The sequence below is a fragment of the Crocodylus siamensis genome, chromosome 3, assembly GCF_052110815.1.
Source record: "Crocodylus siamensis isolate JL-2025a chromosome 3, ASM5211081v1, whole genome shotgun sequence".
In the NCBI taxonomy this organism is placed as follows: domain Eukaryota; kingdom Metazoa; phylum Chordata; order Crocodylia; family Crocodylidae; genus Crocodylus; species Crocodylus siamensis.
In genome coordinates, this window is record NC_143397.1 from 74,477,420 (window position 1) to 74,493,349 (window position 15,930).

The following is a 15,930-nucleotide window of genomic DNA, read 5'->3' on the forward strand; positions in this document are numbered from 1 at the left end:
CCACCGTGCTCCCAGAAGTGGCTGTGGTGCTTCATTTGGCGCTCCCACTCCCCGGCCGACACTTGCAGGGGTGGGGGGCACCAGCCTTCTTGCCTGCCTGTCGTCTAAGCAGGGAGTGCGTCCATCATGGGCTGCACGTGCAGCCCCTACCCATCACCACTGCTGGTTAGGAGCAGCCGACCCTGTTGAAAGTTAATAACTTGCCGGGTGAATCCCTCCCCAGCTGGCAAGAGATGCTCTTTGCCATCTCCTCCCATCTCCAGGTGTTTGCAGCCATCTGTCTCTTCCTCAATGTACCTGCTTCTGAATCAATCATGATTAACCAGTGCATTTGGGGGGCAGGGCTAGACATTTTATTTTGTGACAATTACTTTTGCACCTGTGGCTGCTTTAAACTTACCCCGTGATGAACCAGTGACTTGTGTAGTTGGCCACACATTACATTTATCACGAGACTGACTAGGCAACCACGCAGCACATTTAGGCCGGCCACAGGTGCAAAGCAACGGGCAAAGGATAAATAAAAAAACAATACCCAAACTAGCCCAACCCCGCAAAAAGAGGCAGTGAAGGGGTGAAGAGGACTTTTCAGGTGTAAAATAAACACAATTACTGCGCGGCTGAGCAGTGACCTGCGTTATGTAGGTGAGGTTTAGCAGGAGCTTGAGGGCGGCTGGAAGGGAGCAGCACACGCGGACCGCTGGAAGCCCCCCAAGCCAACTGCCAGCTCGCCCCAGCCTGGGGGTGGGATCTAGAGCCACTTGGGCGGGGGACGGGGCGTAGCCCCGGGTTCCGGCCCCACCCTCTCCCTTGCTCCGCCTGCCGTGCTGTACGCACGCGCGCTGGCCCGGCGCCGACGCAGTGGCGAGGGAAGGAAGAGGCCCCGGAAGCGGGATGGCGGTGGCGATGGGGCAGCAGTGGGTGCTGGTGGAGATGGTGCAGGCGTTCTACGAGGTGAGCGACCCCCTCCCCCCGGGGCACGCGGCGTCTGGCCTCCCCTCCCCCCACGCGCCCATCTGGGGCGGGGCGGGGCGGGGCGGGGCGGGGCGTTGCTTGGGGTTGCCCGGTAGGTCCGCGTGCGGGCATCTCGTGGGGAGGGCATCGGGGTGCTGGGGTCTGGGGGAGTGGGTCGGGGCAGTAAAAGTGAGTGCTGGCGTCTGGGGCAGCTAGAGCTGGGTGCTGGCACTGAGGGGCAGAGTGTATATAGGTGCTAGCACCTGGGAAAAATGGATCTAGGTGCCGGCACCTGTGGGGGACTGGACCCACCCAGTGCCACCGTCGGGGGGGCACCTGGGGCACGGGTGATGAGCTGGGTGCTAGCATCTTTTGTGGGATGCAGGTGGGTGCTGGCCTCTGGGGGAAATGGAGCTGGGTGCCAGCATCCCAGGATGGGTGGGGGTGCTGCTGGGTTCCAGCACCCCGGGGGGGGTGGATCTGGGTCCTGGCCCCTGGTGGGGGTTGGATCTGGGGAGAATGGATCTGGGTGCCTGTGTCTGGGGAGGGGGTATGCATCTGGGTGCTGACACTGGGGCTGGAGGAGAGCTGGGTACTGGTACCAGGGGTGGGGGGAGGATCTGGGTGCTGGCCCCTGGGCAGGGGTGGATCTTGGTGCTAACAACTGGGGGGATGCATCTGGGTGCTGTCTGGAGAGGTGGGACTGAGTGCTGGTGTTTGGGGGGAGTGGATCTGGGTGCTGGGTTATTGATGGTGGGGAATAGGGGGTGGGCCTGGGTCCTGACATCTGGGTGGTAGATCGGAAGGGTATTGAACAGGGTTTTGATGCACTGAGTTTGTAATTGCTGACATGCAAAGACATGGGAGTAGAAACTCCCCAGCTGTTGGCCTTTTCTTTCCTGGAATTTTATGCCTGTTGGAGAAACAAGGTTGGTTTCTTCAGTGAAAGGCACAGGCCCAGAAACAGGCTGAGGAGGTTGTTACCTCTGGGCTCTGATCCCCTGTGGAGTAGCTAACTTGCTTTCTGAGGATGGATTCTTACTTGAGTTCCCTACTGGCTATGAAGTGAAAACTTCTCCCTAGAGAGGCAGCAGCAATGGCACCTCTTATTTTAACTAGTATTGCATGTTGCTCTCTCATTTCTGTCTTGGTTATTTCTGAAAGGCTCTTTAAGACCATTAAATAAGAAGCAGGAAGATACAGTTTGTGTCAGAAGGTCAACATGGGCATGTTTTTACTTGCAAGAGGCAATTTCCAAAGTGAGTTCTCTTTAAGTGAAGCACTGAGATGCTTTAAAAATATTTGACTTTGGAACCTCTTCCCTGCACAGTCCATGCAGCAAAAATATGTATTTACCTATGTGATTTTAAGTCTTATTCTGATGACTTCAGGTTAGAGGAAGATTGAAGTCGCAGAATAACTGGTGGTAAAACGTGTGTACAAAATACACTTGGATTCCTAGGAAGTGTCATGTTACTTTGCTGATAGGAGAGGGAGCTTCCTTTTTAATTTTTTCTGTTCACATTTGCTGGCTAGTTTGAATCTGTAGTCTCTCAGCTGTTAAGAAGTAAGGCCAGTTCTGGCCTTGCACAGTTCTGTGCTGCAGTAACTATCCTGAGAATAGTATATGAATTAGCTCATATATATGCTGTAAAGGTGTGCAAAGCGGGCCCTATTCAATTCAGATTCAGCCCAAATCGGGGACAGTGATTCAATTTGTTGATTGGGATCGCTGTCCCCAATTCAATTCAATTCGGCCAAATCTGAAGATTTGATGCTGATTCAGAGAATCAGCGATTTGGACATAGACACAGCTTTAAAGGTTTTTTCTACATACCTTGAGGTACCTGCGTGGCTGATGAATGCTGTGATGCTGGGGCACCTGGAAAGTCCCACAGGAGTGCGGGGGTGGGGTCCTCCACATGCCCAGCAGTGAACCCAGAAGTGGACCGGAAGTATTTCCAGTCCACTTCCGGGTCTGCTGGGGAGTGCGCGGGGGGACCCCTGTGCTCCCCTGGCTTGGTGATTGGCCACAGGGAGACCCCAGGTGCCCCCCCCGACACAGGAGGCACCAGTCTCTGAGCTGGGGGGGCATGGAGGGGGGCCCTCTGTGTGCTCCCCAGTGGACCCGGAAGTGGATCAAAAGTGCTTCTGGTCCACTTCTGGGTCTGCTGTTGAGTGTGCTGGAGGCCCCCCTGTGAGACACTCCATGCATCCCAGCATCGCAGCATTCATGAGTCGCCTGGTACCTTGAGGTATGTAGAAAAAACATTTAAAGCTGTGTCTATGTCCAAATCTTCAAATCTCTCCAAATCAGTTTGGAGAGTTTTGATTAGATTTGGAGAGATTTAAAGGGTCCTTTGATTTGATTTGGAGATTAGGCCACCAAATCTGGCCAAATCTCTGCCAAATCAAATAATGGCTTTCCACAGCCCTAATATGCTGTATTGTAATATACAGCTTAGCTTCATGGGTGAAATAAATAATTTTCTTCAAATCTTAATTTGTATCATTTGTGAAGTAATGTGCAGTAGAGAAGCCCTTACTGCAGTCTTTGTAGGGGTATAATAGCTGTGGATGATTACTTCCTTTGCTTCTGCGTGTGTGTTGCTTTCCATTTCCTTCATTTCTTTTACACAGAAGACTGTAAAAGACTTTGGAAATGGTTACACAGAGTAGGTATAAAGGTTGTTTAAACATAATTGTTCACAACGTAACTTGCTAATGCAAAATAGTTATGCCAGTGTTGCTATTGTTCTTTTATGTGTTGCCCTTTCCAACAGAGGCTTACGGCAGCTTACAAACAGAATGCAGCTATTACTAGCATAACCCTATTCCAAGTTAATATTATATAAACATTTTTTTTTATGTGTAGGCTCCGGCTTACCACCTCATTTTGGAAGGAATTCTCATCCTATGGATAATAAGACTGCTTTTCTCGAAAACATATAAACTTCAAGAACGATCTGACCTCACACCTAAGGTACATTGTTAAATATTCTTTTTGGTCTTCGATTTGGTTTTTATTTAAAGGAGTAATATTTAATGCAATTGCCAGTTGTTGTGGAATACAAGGTAGCTTGGTCATATTACAGAATGTAACCATTGTAAAAAAGATGTTTTTAGGGACTTTATAGCTATGTAAGACTTGCAAAAGCTGGGGTTTTGTTTTGGGATTGAAAGCAGTGTTTTAAACTCCATTTTTAAGGTAAAGATGTATTTTTTCTGAAAGTTCAGTTGTTAGAACTTTGAAGAAATTGGATTTAAATTAAAATCTAGAGACCTAGGTTTTACTGATATGTAGAATAGAGCATCAGAATATTTTAGGAATAACTTCATTTTAAATATGGCCAATTTAGGTAGCATGTGAATGGTTTTAAAAGCTCAGATTATTAACTTTAGTTTCTCTGTTAAAGAAAGCAGTTGGTAAATCAGAAGCCAGGGAAGAATGTCTATGCAAAACACTAGCACCTACAATTTCAGATACAGGGAGGATAGAGAGCTTTACATTTTGATAAATAAGGGGTTGAATCTTTTTCTTGCAAGCACCTGCACACCTGGTCTGTTCTGCATGTGTATGTACATTGACTTAAATGAGAATACTCGTGTATCAGCTCAGCACGTGTATTTAAAAAAATGAATGTTAGTACTTTGTATCTTTTTTTTCCTTATGATTCTTCATCCCTAGTTCCCAGGCATTCAGCAGAGCGTTATTGCCAAGTGCCAATTCCGTTCTAGTTAAGTTTGAGGAATACTTTTCTGCTTAAGTACTTTGAAGCCTGTATGCTTCTTGGGTTTCTCTTGGAATTCAGTATGCTTCATGGAGGAACAAAGAAGAAGAGTTAATGAAGCAAAGCTGGGGAAGTCAGGGGTTCCTGAGAGCCCCCACAAAGAAGTTTTTTCTTGTTTGACAGATTCTATCACCATCTTTTTGCACAGCCCTTGGGATGAAACTACAGTTCTGTGTCCGAAAGAGGGTAAATGTTGAATGATAAAGACCATCTAGTGCAGGGGTGTTAAAGATACAGCCTGCAGAGCCATATCATCTGGCCCACAGTGCCAGAGTAAAAGTGGGCATGTTAATTACCACCACTCCTTGAGTTGTGGAAGCTGCTGGTCATTCAGCTGCCAGACTTCTGGCCTCACAGGCAGTCCTGCAGGCTAGATGGTGTGGTTCCGTGCTTTGGACCTAGATCACAGGGTTGGAAATTTGGCAGCAGAATGACTAGTCACACTGTTAACTGCCATGTCCTATGGCAGCCACTGCAGTTAATGCTGCCACTTTTCACCCAAACACTAAATATCTAGTAGGGATGCACCGATAGAGAGTTTTTGGGCCGGTAGTGATGGCTGATTTTAAACCAGCCATGTCAGACGCTACCAGTCCGATTACTGACATGTGGCCCGGCAGCACGGAGCGCAGCTTCCAGCTGGTACATCTGTTGTGAGGGAAGGGGGGGGCACAGGTCCAGGCCCCCGCGGTGAGGGAGGGAGTGGGACATGGGCAGGCAGCGCGCAGGTGGGGCATAGGATGGAGCCACGGCTTGTCTGGGGCGGGGTGAGAAGGCTCCTGCCACTGTATGCACCCTGGGAGCATGTGGGGAGTTGTCCCTGGATCTGTGCACAGGGCAAAGGCAGGCTGCCACTGTCGGCTAGGCTGGGCTGTGCTGAGCAGGGAGCAGTGGTGGTGCAGGGGCAGTGGCGGAGCAGGGGTGGTGGCGGCGCTGAGCAGGGAGTATGGGGGGGACTAGAGCCACCCCAAAATTCACCGTAGCCCTGACAAAAAACCCCTCCTAGCTCCACTGCCACCTTCCCCTACCGTAGCCTGGCCCATCCCCATGCTGAGAAGAGCTTGGCCCAGCCCCAGCCCTTAGCGGCAGCTGCCCTCCTCCATGCGCAGATCTGGGGGTCATATACCCCCCGTGTCCTCCTCCGGGGGTGTGTGCAGTGACAGGAGTCACCCTCCTTCCCCACGTCCCCTGGATGAGCTGCAGCTCCATCCCATGCCTCACCCTGCCCCAGCTGGCCAGTGCCTGTCCCAGCGCCAGCCCTACCCCACTCCCTTCTTCACTGTGGGGGGCCTCAATCTGCCCTCCCCCCATGCCCCTTCCTCTCCCCACTGCTTCCCCCACAACAGATTTAACAGCCAGACCCGGCTGCTCTCCATGCTGTCAGGCTGTTCTCCTGGCCGCCTGCCTGCTGTGCTGCAGCTGGACATGCACGGGGCATTTATCGGATACATTATCAGCCACATCAGCCAAAAAAAGCTGTGCGCTGATATTCTCAATTTTCTTTATATTGGAGCTGATCTGATGTGGAACTGATGTATCGGCACACCTCTAATATCTAGTCCAGCAGCCCAGATTAGGAGTGTAGAGGCACATTATTTGGCCCATGGGAATGAAAATGTGGCAGCAGGATGAGTGGCTTCTGCCACAGCTCTAAGTCTCATGTCAATTAATAGTGAAATTTCTGGCCCAGCTCTATGGACTGGCTCTGTGCTCTGGATCTGACTTGTGGACCAGCCCCACAGGGCTGGATGAATTTGACACTCTCTATCTAGTTCATGGCACTAGTATTCCTTTGGGGATACAAAACTGAGAACTAGTCAGGAAGATAGGCATGTCTAGATAGGCATGAGCCAAACTTGATAAATAAACAATTAATGATGCTCACATTTGTAGAGTTTATAGAATTCTCTACAAGAAGTATTCAAGAAGCTCCTGAGACTTTCCGTTTTCATATGAGAAGAGTAATTCAAGGGGACATGAATATGACCTGTATTTAGCCACTGTTATTTAAAATCCAGCTCTGGACTGAAATCTGATAATCATCCTTTTGACAAAAGTTTTTAAAGTTTGGAAAGTTGTGAGCAGGACTGTTAAGCATCCGTTGTGGATTGACCACAAGACTGACAACTCAGACTGGAGTTATATGAGGAGCATATTGTACTGGCTCTTGCCCCACTAAAATAATCCTGGGCAATAGCACTGGCACACCACACTAATGGGGAATGACATCATTGGGCATTTTTACATATGTAAGTGCCTCAGCGCTGGCTGCTGTGAAAATGCTTCCAGTTGTATAAGCAGTGAAATGCACCTTAGTGCTAAGAAAATAGCAGCAATACACAATAGCATGTACTTCCCTTACGTTGTTAGTTTAAGGAAAAAAACCCAAGACACTAAAAACTGTCGACACACTAACTTTAGCACACCCAAAGAACTGTGCGTGATATGCCGTGGTTGTCCACTTGTCTGCTTCAGCAGAGCTTAACTCTCTTCCACTGAGGTCATTGCGGCATCTTCAGTTTCAGTGTCACCATCTGTAGAATCACTTGCACTACTTATTACTTCCATTTCAGAATCAGATTGAGGCAAACCCGATTCAGAACTTCTTGAACTACTTTCTCTTTCACTAAAGGATGATTTTACCAATGAGTCTAAGGGCAAAGGCAACTTACCATCACACTGCATTTTCTTCACTAGTAGTGCTTCTGACCGATTCTCCAGAAGCAAGAGATTCTGAGAAATAGAAACAAGCTTGGTGGTGCGTTAATTTGTTAGTTTATTCTACTTTTTTTGTCTTAATTGAGCTGAAAGCCTTCCAGTTCCGTTCACAAGTAGCTGGTGTTGGTGGAATGCTTAGGATCCTTAGAGCAATCCTGGACAGCATTCGGGTCTTACAGTATCCTTTCCGCCATGTGAGAGGTGATGCATTCTCTGCTGCCCACCAAATTATGTCTTTGCCCCAAAGTTTTTCTCTTGCACGGTATTTGGCAATGTCTGTCATCACGGCTGTTTCCTCGATGTTGGGGACATTCTTAACTACTTTCATAATTGTATTGAGAGCAGTAGATAATTCATCTTCTGATAAATGTTGTCCTCTGTGTTAAGGATACAAAACGTTTGCTGCCAGAAAAACTGGATGAGGGCAAAACTCAGATCTTTTAGTAAACATTTGTTTTACTACTACTTTTTTGGAAAGAGGTGAAGAAGGCAAAAAGCTTAATTAGATTTTCATTCAGTTGTCTGAATATCTCTGGAATATTTGAAAGGCTCGGTGTATCTTATTCAGGTTTCTTGATAGCCACTGAAACTGCAAGGAGCATTCAATCTGCTACTACAACTCAAACCCAGAACACCTCTTTGTTGAGCATCTGCTTCCAACCGTTTGCGAGAATAATCTGGGATGCTGTGTCCTCTATTAAAGCAGACTGCAAACAGTTCTTTATGTGCAGCAAACTGTGTAAACACTTTGTAGCAGAGTCCCATCTGTCTAGTTTTTCCTGGCAATAAAAGTACATTTTTGTTCCCCTGCTTCTCTTTCTGTAATTTTTTCAAAGTCCGATTAGCAACATGATGGTGGTTGAATACCTTCACAGTCACTTTCCAAGTTTGCCAATATTGTCTTCATCATCTTCACACTTACTGTGTCCTTTGCCAGAAGATTCAACCCATGAGCAAGACCGCCAAATACTATTAAATGAGGATACTTTGCCTTTAATATTTCCCATGAAGCTTTCATGTTGCTCACATTATCGGTTACAAGGGCTTATACCCTGGAGGATATTGGTTCACGTGTTGCTAACATAATGTTCAATAAAGGATTTCCTTGTATATCAGTCCACCCATCTAATATCAGAGTCAGTGATTCTTCTTGATCAATTCTTTGAATAACTATTGTTTTAACTCTGCCAGACTCTCTGTCTAAGAGAGAATGTGGTAAGGGATAACATGATGGTAAATTACATGATGAGCAAATTAGTTTGTAATGTTCTTTCTAGTATTTATTTTTCAGTTATGGAAAAAGGTGTACCACTTGAAAATATAGCTTGACCTAATGTCTCATCTGCTTTTTCTTGATCTTCTTGTGACATGTTGTTCACAAAGCTTGATAAAAAGCTTGACCGTCTTGAACAGCTACTCATGGTGGATCTTATATCAGGTGTCAGTGATCTTGAAAGCGAGGATCCTGATGCTTCTTCCCCCAGAGCTGGCAGCTCAACATTTTCATTTTCCATTTTTTGCAAATCTGCTATTTCACTTGAGCTGCCAAGTTCCTGTAACAAAAGGGGGACAAGATTTTTATTTTAGCCTATTCTACTTTGGCCTCATCCATCAGAAGGAGGCTTGTCAGGGAGCTTAGTTCCTCACTCCCTGCCAGAAAAAACAATTTGCTGCTCAACTTGCTGCTCAGTTGCCCTGGGACTGCAGAGCCAAAGGAAAGTATAGTCTGGCCTCTGCCATCGGCCAGTGGACTAAGCTGGCTCTGCTGGGTTGAAATAGTTAACTATTTATCTATTATGTAATTTAAAAGAAAATATTGTTAAGCCTAAGCCACTTTGGGTGCTTAGAGCAAGCAGAAAAGCAGGATGCCAATATTTTAAATAAATAAATAATATTACAAACACCGTTTAAAATTATAATGTTTTAAAACAATATAGATGCTAGTCTATACTGTGTGTTGTTTAACACATTAATTTGTTTGCTTGCATGGGATTCCTGAAGTAGACTTTTCTCAGATGATGTTGTTCCGCCACTTTATTGTATTAGCTTTTTGTATATGGCTTTTACTCTTCCAGGGCAGTTTCTACGTGTTATTAAATGTTTCTTTATTCTTGTTGTGTTGTTGGCATACTCCTGCCCGCAGTATTTACATCTACCAACTTCCTTCCTTCAGTGGCTTGAACTTCACTCTAATGATGCCCACACACTAGCTTTTTTTTCTGATTAGGCATTATTATGACTACTTCAAGGTAAAAGCACTAAAAAACTAACAGATCTTATGCAAACACTTCCAACTTCCCCAACTCAAGAAAAGAAATGAGACGCTGCTGTGTATGTTTGCTGAACTGAAAGTGAAACAAAAAATTAATCACAGGTTTAGTTTTAGTTTTAGCTTTGGTTTTTATGTGACCTGCACAGCCAATTAGCTGAATTTCTAACTTGATTTTTGGTTTGGATTATTACGTGAATCTATTTACCCTTCTGTTTTACAAATCAATAAAACATGTATGTACTCTCTTACACACTTCCTAGGGATAATCACCTGAAAAACCATTACAACTTTGAAACTGCCAAGCTTGCCTAATATGGTATTGGCATCCATTATTCATTCTTACTAATGCATTTTATGAAACAATGAATTTTTAGAAATGGAAAATTTCCCACAGAAAAATAAAGCACTGGAAAATTTTCTGGCCCATATCTCTGGCTATTAGGAAAATTCTAAGTTAATGTATGTTCAGTTACATGAACAGATTCATTAGCAGAAATTTATGATTTTTTTTTTCTGTTTTGGAGATGGAATTGTAACTCTTAGACAAAGTTCCTTTTTGGAAAAGAATTAAACTTCATGTTTTAGATGGTTTGCCTTGGCAGTTGCTTACATTTTAAATACTGTTTTGTCTGTGTCCTCCGGCAGCAGGGTATTTAAAAATGGTAGCAGCTACTTTGGGCCTTATCTACACTAAGAACAATGAGTTGTACCAGCAGAAAATAGAGCCACAGTATAAATTTAGCTGTAATAACCTGTATTATTTTTACAGGGCTTTTTTTTTTCTTTTTAAGTTTCATAGTAGGCCCCTTTTAACTATGGTTATGGCCTTGCAAAATATACTGAGGGTGTGGTTGTATGAGCAAGTTGCTGCAAAGGATATTAAGGTGTGGATTTTACAGCAAGTTGCAAATTAGCTATTTTGTGTTAACTACCTGTGTGCATTCTCTGACCTTGTGGTAAGTGTGAGGGCTTTGCACATTTTCACTGACAGGGGAAATATCATCCATGATTACAGCCTGGGACTAGATGGGACTAAGGGGATGGAAACTCCTGAAATCTAATGCTGGCCTCACTGGCTGGCAAAGTGACACTGGCTCACTTTGTCCTTCTGTGCCACTCTGTCTCCGTTACCTCCTCTGTACCTTATCTCAGCTGTTTTGTGTGGTAGTATTTGTGGGGCATTCAGTTCTATGTGTAATTATCCAATACACAGTAATATATGGATTAGTGACTGCTTCTATTCTTGCCTTTGGCCATCTGTATACTCTCTTTTTCTTGGGACCTGTTTATATTTGTGTTACTTTTCATAGTGCTCCAATGTGGGGATATTCAGGCACCAGCCCAAGGGCCAAATGTAGCCTGTGGAGTCTTGGTATCTGGCTCCCCACGGTTGGGAAATTTATAACAAAGGAGTAGTGGCGTCTGATACCACAACCCCTGCCCTTCCTGCTGCCTAACTCCCAAGCCCTGCATGGTGACTTGCAGCTGGGTCTCAACCCTCCCCCAACATGGCTAAATCGGGGCCAGGCCAAACTCCCTTTTCTCTGCTCAGTTAGTTCAGGGCCAGCCTATGCAGCCTTCTCCCCATCCACCTGTGGGTCCAGCCTGTGCCCCCTTGCCTCCTACCTGGCCAAGTTATGGTGAGCTACACCTCCTTCCTCCCCCAGGACTGGGACACACCCACTCCCCCTGCATGGTTGGTTTGGGGTTGGGCCCTTCCTTGCACCCTTTCCTCCCACTCACACAGGTTGGGGCTGGGTCATGGCCCCTCCCTTCCATGAGGCTGGGTTGGGGCAGGGCCATGCCCTTCCCCCTCACAGCTGGAAGGGGCCAGGCTGCTCCCTTCCCTCACCTTTTGCACAGCTGGATGGGGCCCCATAGCACTTGCCTCGAACGTCAGATTGGATCCAGTCTGTGGAGCGACCAGTCATTGCCCATCCAGCCCACTGGCCAAAAAGGTTGAGCACAACTGCTGTAATGCTTAAATGAGGCTGTAGAGTGCCATAAGACACGAGTGAAGTGTGATGTATCCATTAGTATTGTAGAGGTATATTTTTAGAGCTGGTAGGCAGAATAATTCTGGTCAGGACACAGCATCAGCATCTCATCTCTTAGAAAATATTCCATGAACTATTTAATGGTCAGATCTGATCAGGGTTTTTTTTTTTTCCCATCTCACTTTCAAGTCAGTTTCAGCAGTGAAGAAATCCTTTGTGTGATATGCTGGAGTGATAGTGCATCTCAGGTGTCATGTGGGAGTGCAGTTGACTTGATGTGAAGCTAGAGTCGTTTGCTCATCCCACCATTGTAGTTGCAGTAAAAAAGATTCTAAATTTTTGGTATTTTTTTTCTGTCCCTTTTAGGAAAAAGAAGAATTGATTGAGGAGTGGCAGCCAGAGCCTCTCGTTCCTCCTGTACCAAGAGATCATCCTGCTCTCAACTACAATGTTGTTTCAGGGTAAATCTAGCAAAATGGAATTTTGTTTGATTTTAACCCAAGCCTCTGTAAGACATCCCTGTTTTTAAATATGCAGGGATTTTGATGTTTCTTGGGTATGTTTGTGAAAGAGTTATATTTTAGGATTAGAGAACTGGGTTTATGGTTGAAGGCTAAGGGTCCTTGCTGCATACTTATTTATTAGTCAGTCACCTTTTTAGGAGATACAGTAATACACAGAATCTGATTCTCTTTTTTTTAATCTTTGCATTACCGTGCTTAATAGACAGTTGAGTTAAAAATTGCGGCATCTATATACGAGCAGCAAGCCTGCTCCGACGTGCTGTAAACAATGTGTCGGAGCTGTAAACGGTGAGTCACAGCAGGCTCAATTAATTGAGTCTGCTGGAGCATGCAAATTACCACACTCCAGCAGACTCCAGCATCTCTTTTATCAGTGCCCCCATGCTTAAAAATGGTGGTGGGGCTGGTTTAACTAAAGCTTGTTCAATGAGCTTTAGTTAAAGTGCCCCCACTGCCATTTTTAGGTGCTGTGGGCTGATGCACGAAATGTTCCGGCAGCTTTAATTAGAGTGGCTAGCAGAGCTGCTCAAACTGAAATGCATGTCCCGTCCTCCACCACGTGTATAAATGCGCTTGAAGTCTTGGCCATGTCCTACAAAAGTAATACTCGTGCATTTTATCATGTGTGTTGCAAGATGGATGTACTTTGAAAATCAATGCATACTTAGCTTATTAATCACAGTATAAAGGAATGATTGTAGAAAGGTGCTAGCTTTAGATTTTTTACTTCTTTGTTAGTAACACTTAACATGCAAATATGTTTGTATTTATTAAAGATGTCTTATTAGTAACAATAGCTGTTTTACATAATGTAATCACAGAACAAGTATAGCATGATCAGCACAGCAATTACCTTCATATGGTGTCATGCCCAGGTGCCTCAGCTACAAGGAAGAAGCAATGGTCTGCCACAAAAAAAACCCAAATCACTGGTGCCAGTTTTAATTTTAATTTTTTTTAATTTTTTTTTTAAATGATATGAGCATCCAAGCATATACTTTTATCCTCCCTCTCCATTGTTTTAAAAGACTTTCTATCCTATAAGGTTATCCCACAATTGAAATGCTGGGTGTAGAGTGAAGAGAACATTCAGAAATTAAACTTTCTGAAAACTTTAACATGATTTAAAATGCCCTAATAAACTTCAGGTCAGGGATTGAATACCGATATGAAGTCAGTATTTCATGGCTGCTACACTTAATAGCAGTTGCAGAGAAAAGATGGGCAGATTAAGACTGCCAGATAACCACCTTCTAATAGGCCACTGAACAGCTGCTGTACTGACAATTTGCACTATCAACATAGATCATGTTTCAGAATTTGTGCCCATGTGGAAGATGTTATATTCTGTAAGTCCAAGAGCCACTCTGTCTCCCTCTTGTAGTTTTGCTACCTGTAATAAAGTAGTTGTTTTTCTGTGATTTGGATGCGTTGGTAATGTCTCCCATAAGAATGTCTGAATAATGCATCTCTTAATTACATTGGTATGTAGTGGTTTTGTATTCCCGAAGTTGATGCAATTTGTGAACTTGAGTAAGATGTTGCTCACACCTACTTAGGAAGTGTGAAATATTTTGTGTGTTAAAAGAATGAAAAATCAGCCCACAAAAAGAATATAATCTTCCTTCCTTCTTAACATGTCATGTAAGGCAGTTGTGTCTTATGTTAAATTCATTTTCTGTTCATTAACATAGACTCCTTGTCTGTTGAACTGAACAGAAGCTCAGAGAGTTCTAGCATCTAATATTGTTAAATAGTAGCAAAGCTGATGACAGAACGTTTTCAAGAAAAAAATAGCAGCCAGTTTTCAGTTAATGATTATAGAGGCATATGACAACAAGTTGATCATGGTAATTAACTGATTTCTGAAATGTTGCAATCCTCCTACAACATTAGTCTGTCTGCAGGATAGCTTATTTGGACAACTTCTTGCCAAATTCTTGTTCAGCAAATGTGAACTTTAATGTGTTTTAAAGTAATGAAGTGTTGGAAACACAAGTGCTAAAAAATGAGGTATTACAAAACAGTGGAATTCACACACTGGTGCCCATTCCATGCAAACTTTAATAAAATGGCAGCACTTATTTGCTTTATCTTATTTGATTTATTTCTGTGTTTGATATCAAAGAGTTTAGTTTTTACAAGCCTCTATCTAGTCATGCATCCCTTTATAGACACGGACATAGATAGAGGCCTGTATAGAGCCTGAAAATTGGATTGTTGCCAATTGATACATGGGTAGATTCCAAGAGAATCATTTAGGTTATGCTTTTATATGAAAGGAATGCTCTCAGCTCCTTGGTTTCTCATTATAATTAATATCTTTCCAAGGACTGAGAAGTATCCCCACCCCCCAATAAAAAACCCAACTGAGTAACCTCAAACCTCTCATGTATGATTTTGTCTTGTAACACGCACTGTTATTAAGGATTGCAAAGAAGTATTACTATGCCATTTTCGTAAGTTAAATTAACAATTTCCATGTTTGGTGTTTGCCTAAGGATGAATATTTCTTTAGAAGCTGGGATAAAATTGTATAAAGCAGCGGTTCTTAACCTCCTGCCTGTGGGCCACATTTAGCCCGTAGAGCCATGTTATCCAACTCATGGGGTCTTCATAAGTCTGGAAACTTGGCCTCAGGGAGGAATGGCAATTGATACTGCCATTGCTCTCTCACTTCCAAATTTCCAAACTCAGCGACCAGGTGATGTAGACCCATGTTCCAGATCGGGTCAGGGTAGAGGTAGGCCAGTGCATGGGGACTCGCATGGGGACTTGGTCTGGCATGTACAGGGTTTTACCATTTATCTGGCCCGTAGCCCACTGATATAAAAAAATCTTTGGTAAGGCTACAGTTTTGAGTAGGTTAATGGCAAATTTCAGTAATTACTATAGTCCTTTGTAGATCTGGAAAGTAATCATGTAGTGAATTGTGTTAGATTTACCAGAGTTAGTGTTTATATACTTGATAAGCAATTTTTAATGCTCACTGATATAAGGCTGCATTTCTAGAGTTATGCCCTGAGTTTGCAAACATGCATGTAATAAGTAGTCTAGTCTCTTGACTTCAGTGGGGCTACCGACCTATCTAATGTTACTGTGAGTATGTTCACACATTCAGGACGTTAGAGATGTCTTGCACATGTACATGCGGCACAGTCACTGGAATTTTTTTTTCCAGATTTTTTTTTTTTTTTTAACTTCAAAACAAATTAATAAAAACAATGTGTACATGAACTCTTCAAATTGCTGATAAAAACTTATTCTAGGTTTTCCAGGGTTTTCCACAACTATGTATAATACTAGGCTAGTTTAAAAGCAGATTAAAGCTGAAGCACAGATGGACAAATCTGCTTTAAAACTACCTGGAATAGTTAAAAAAAAAAAAAAAAAAATCCACACTGCATTGCACACATTGCATCCTGGCTATTGGCTGCCAGACTCCTAGCAAAGGCCATTCTACTAACTTTTATACACTAAACAGAATGGGAAATCTGATCTATTAAATTACAAACCCCGCGAAATATTTTGGTGCAGTGTCTACTTAAATCTGATTCCATTAAAATATTTTTTCTGTACAAGTTTTGTTTGGTGAGCGTGCTTGATAATTTCCAACTCTTCTTGTTTAGAGAAGTGGCAGGACTTTTCTTCCTTTTTGTTTATCTAGCATCTCT

The 15,930-nt window shown here is 43.9% G+C and overlaps 1 protein-coding gene across 2 annotated transcripts in view; it reads left to right on the forward strand.

The window, feature by feature from the left end:
• Nucleotides 1–822: 822 nt before the first annotated feature.
• Nucleotides 823–15,930, forward strand: part of SPTLC1 (serine palmitoyltransferase long chain base subunit 1) — a 58,621-nt gene continuing 43,513 nt past the window's right edge. For both annotated transcript variants that reach the window (XM_090038516.1, XM_090038517.1), the window contains exons 1-3: nt 823–954; nt 3,830–3,937; nt 12,099–12,193. In XM_090038516.1, the coding sequence (XP_089894642.1) occupies nt 895–954; nt 3,830–3,937; nt 12,099–12,193 (263 nt within the window). In that variant the 5' untranslated portion in view covers nt 823–894. The remainder of the gene's footprint in view (nt 955–3,829; nt 3,938–12,098; nt 12,194–15,930) is intronic.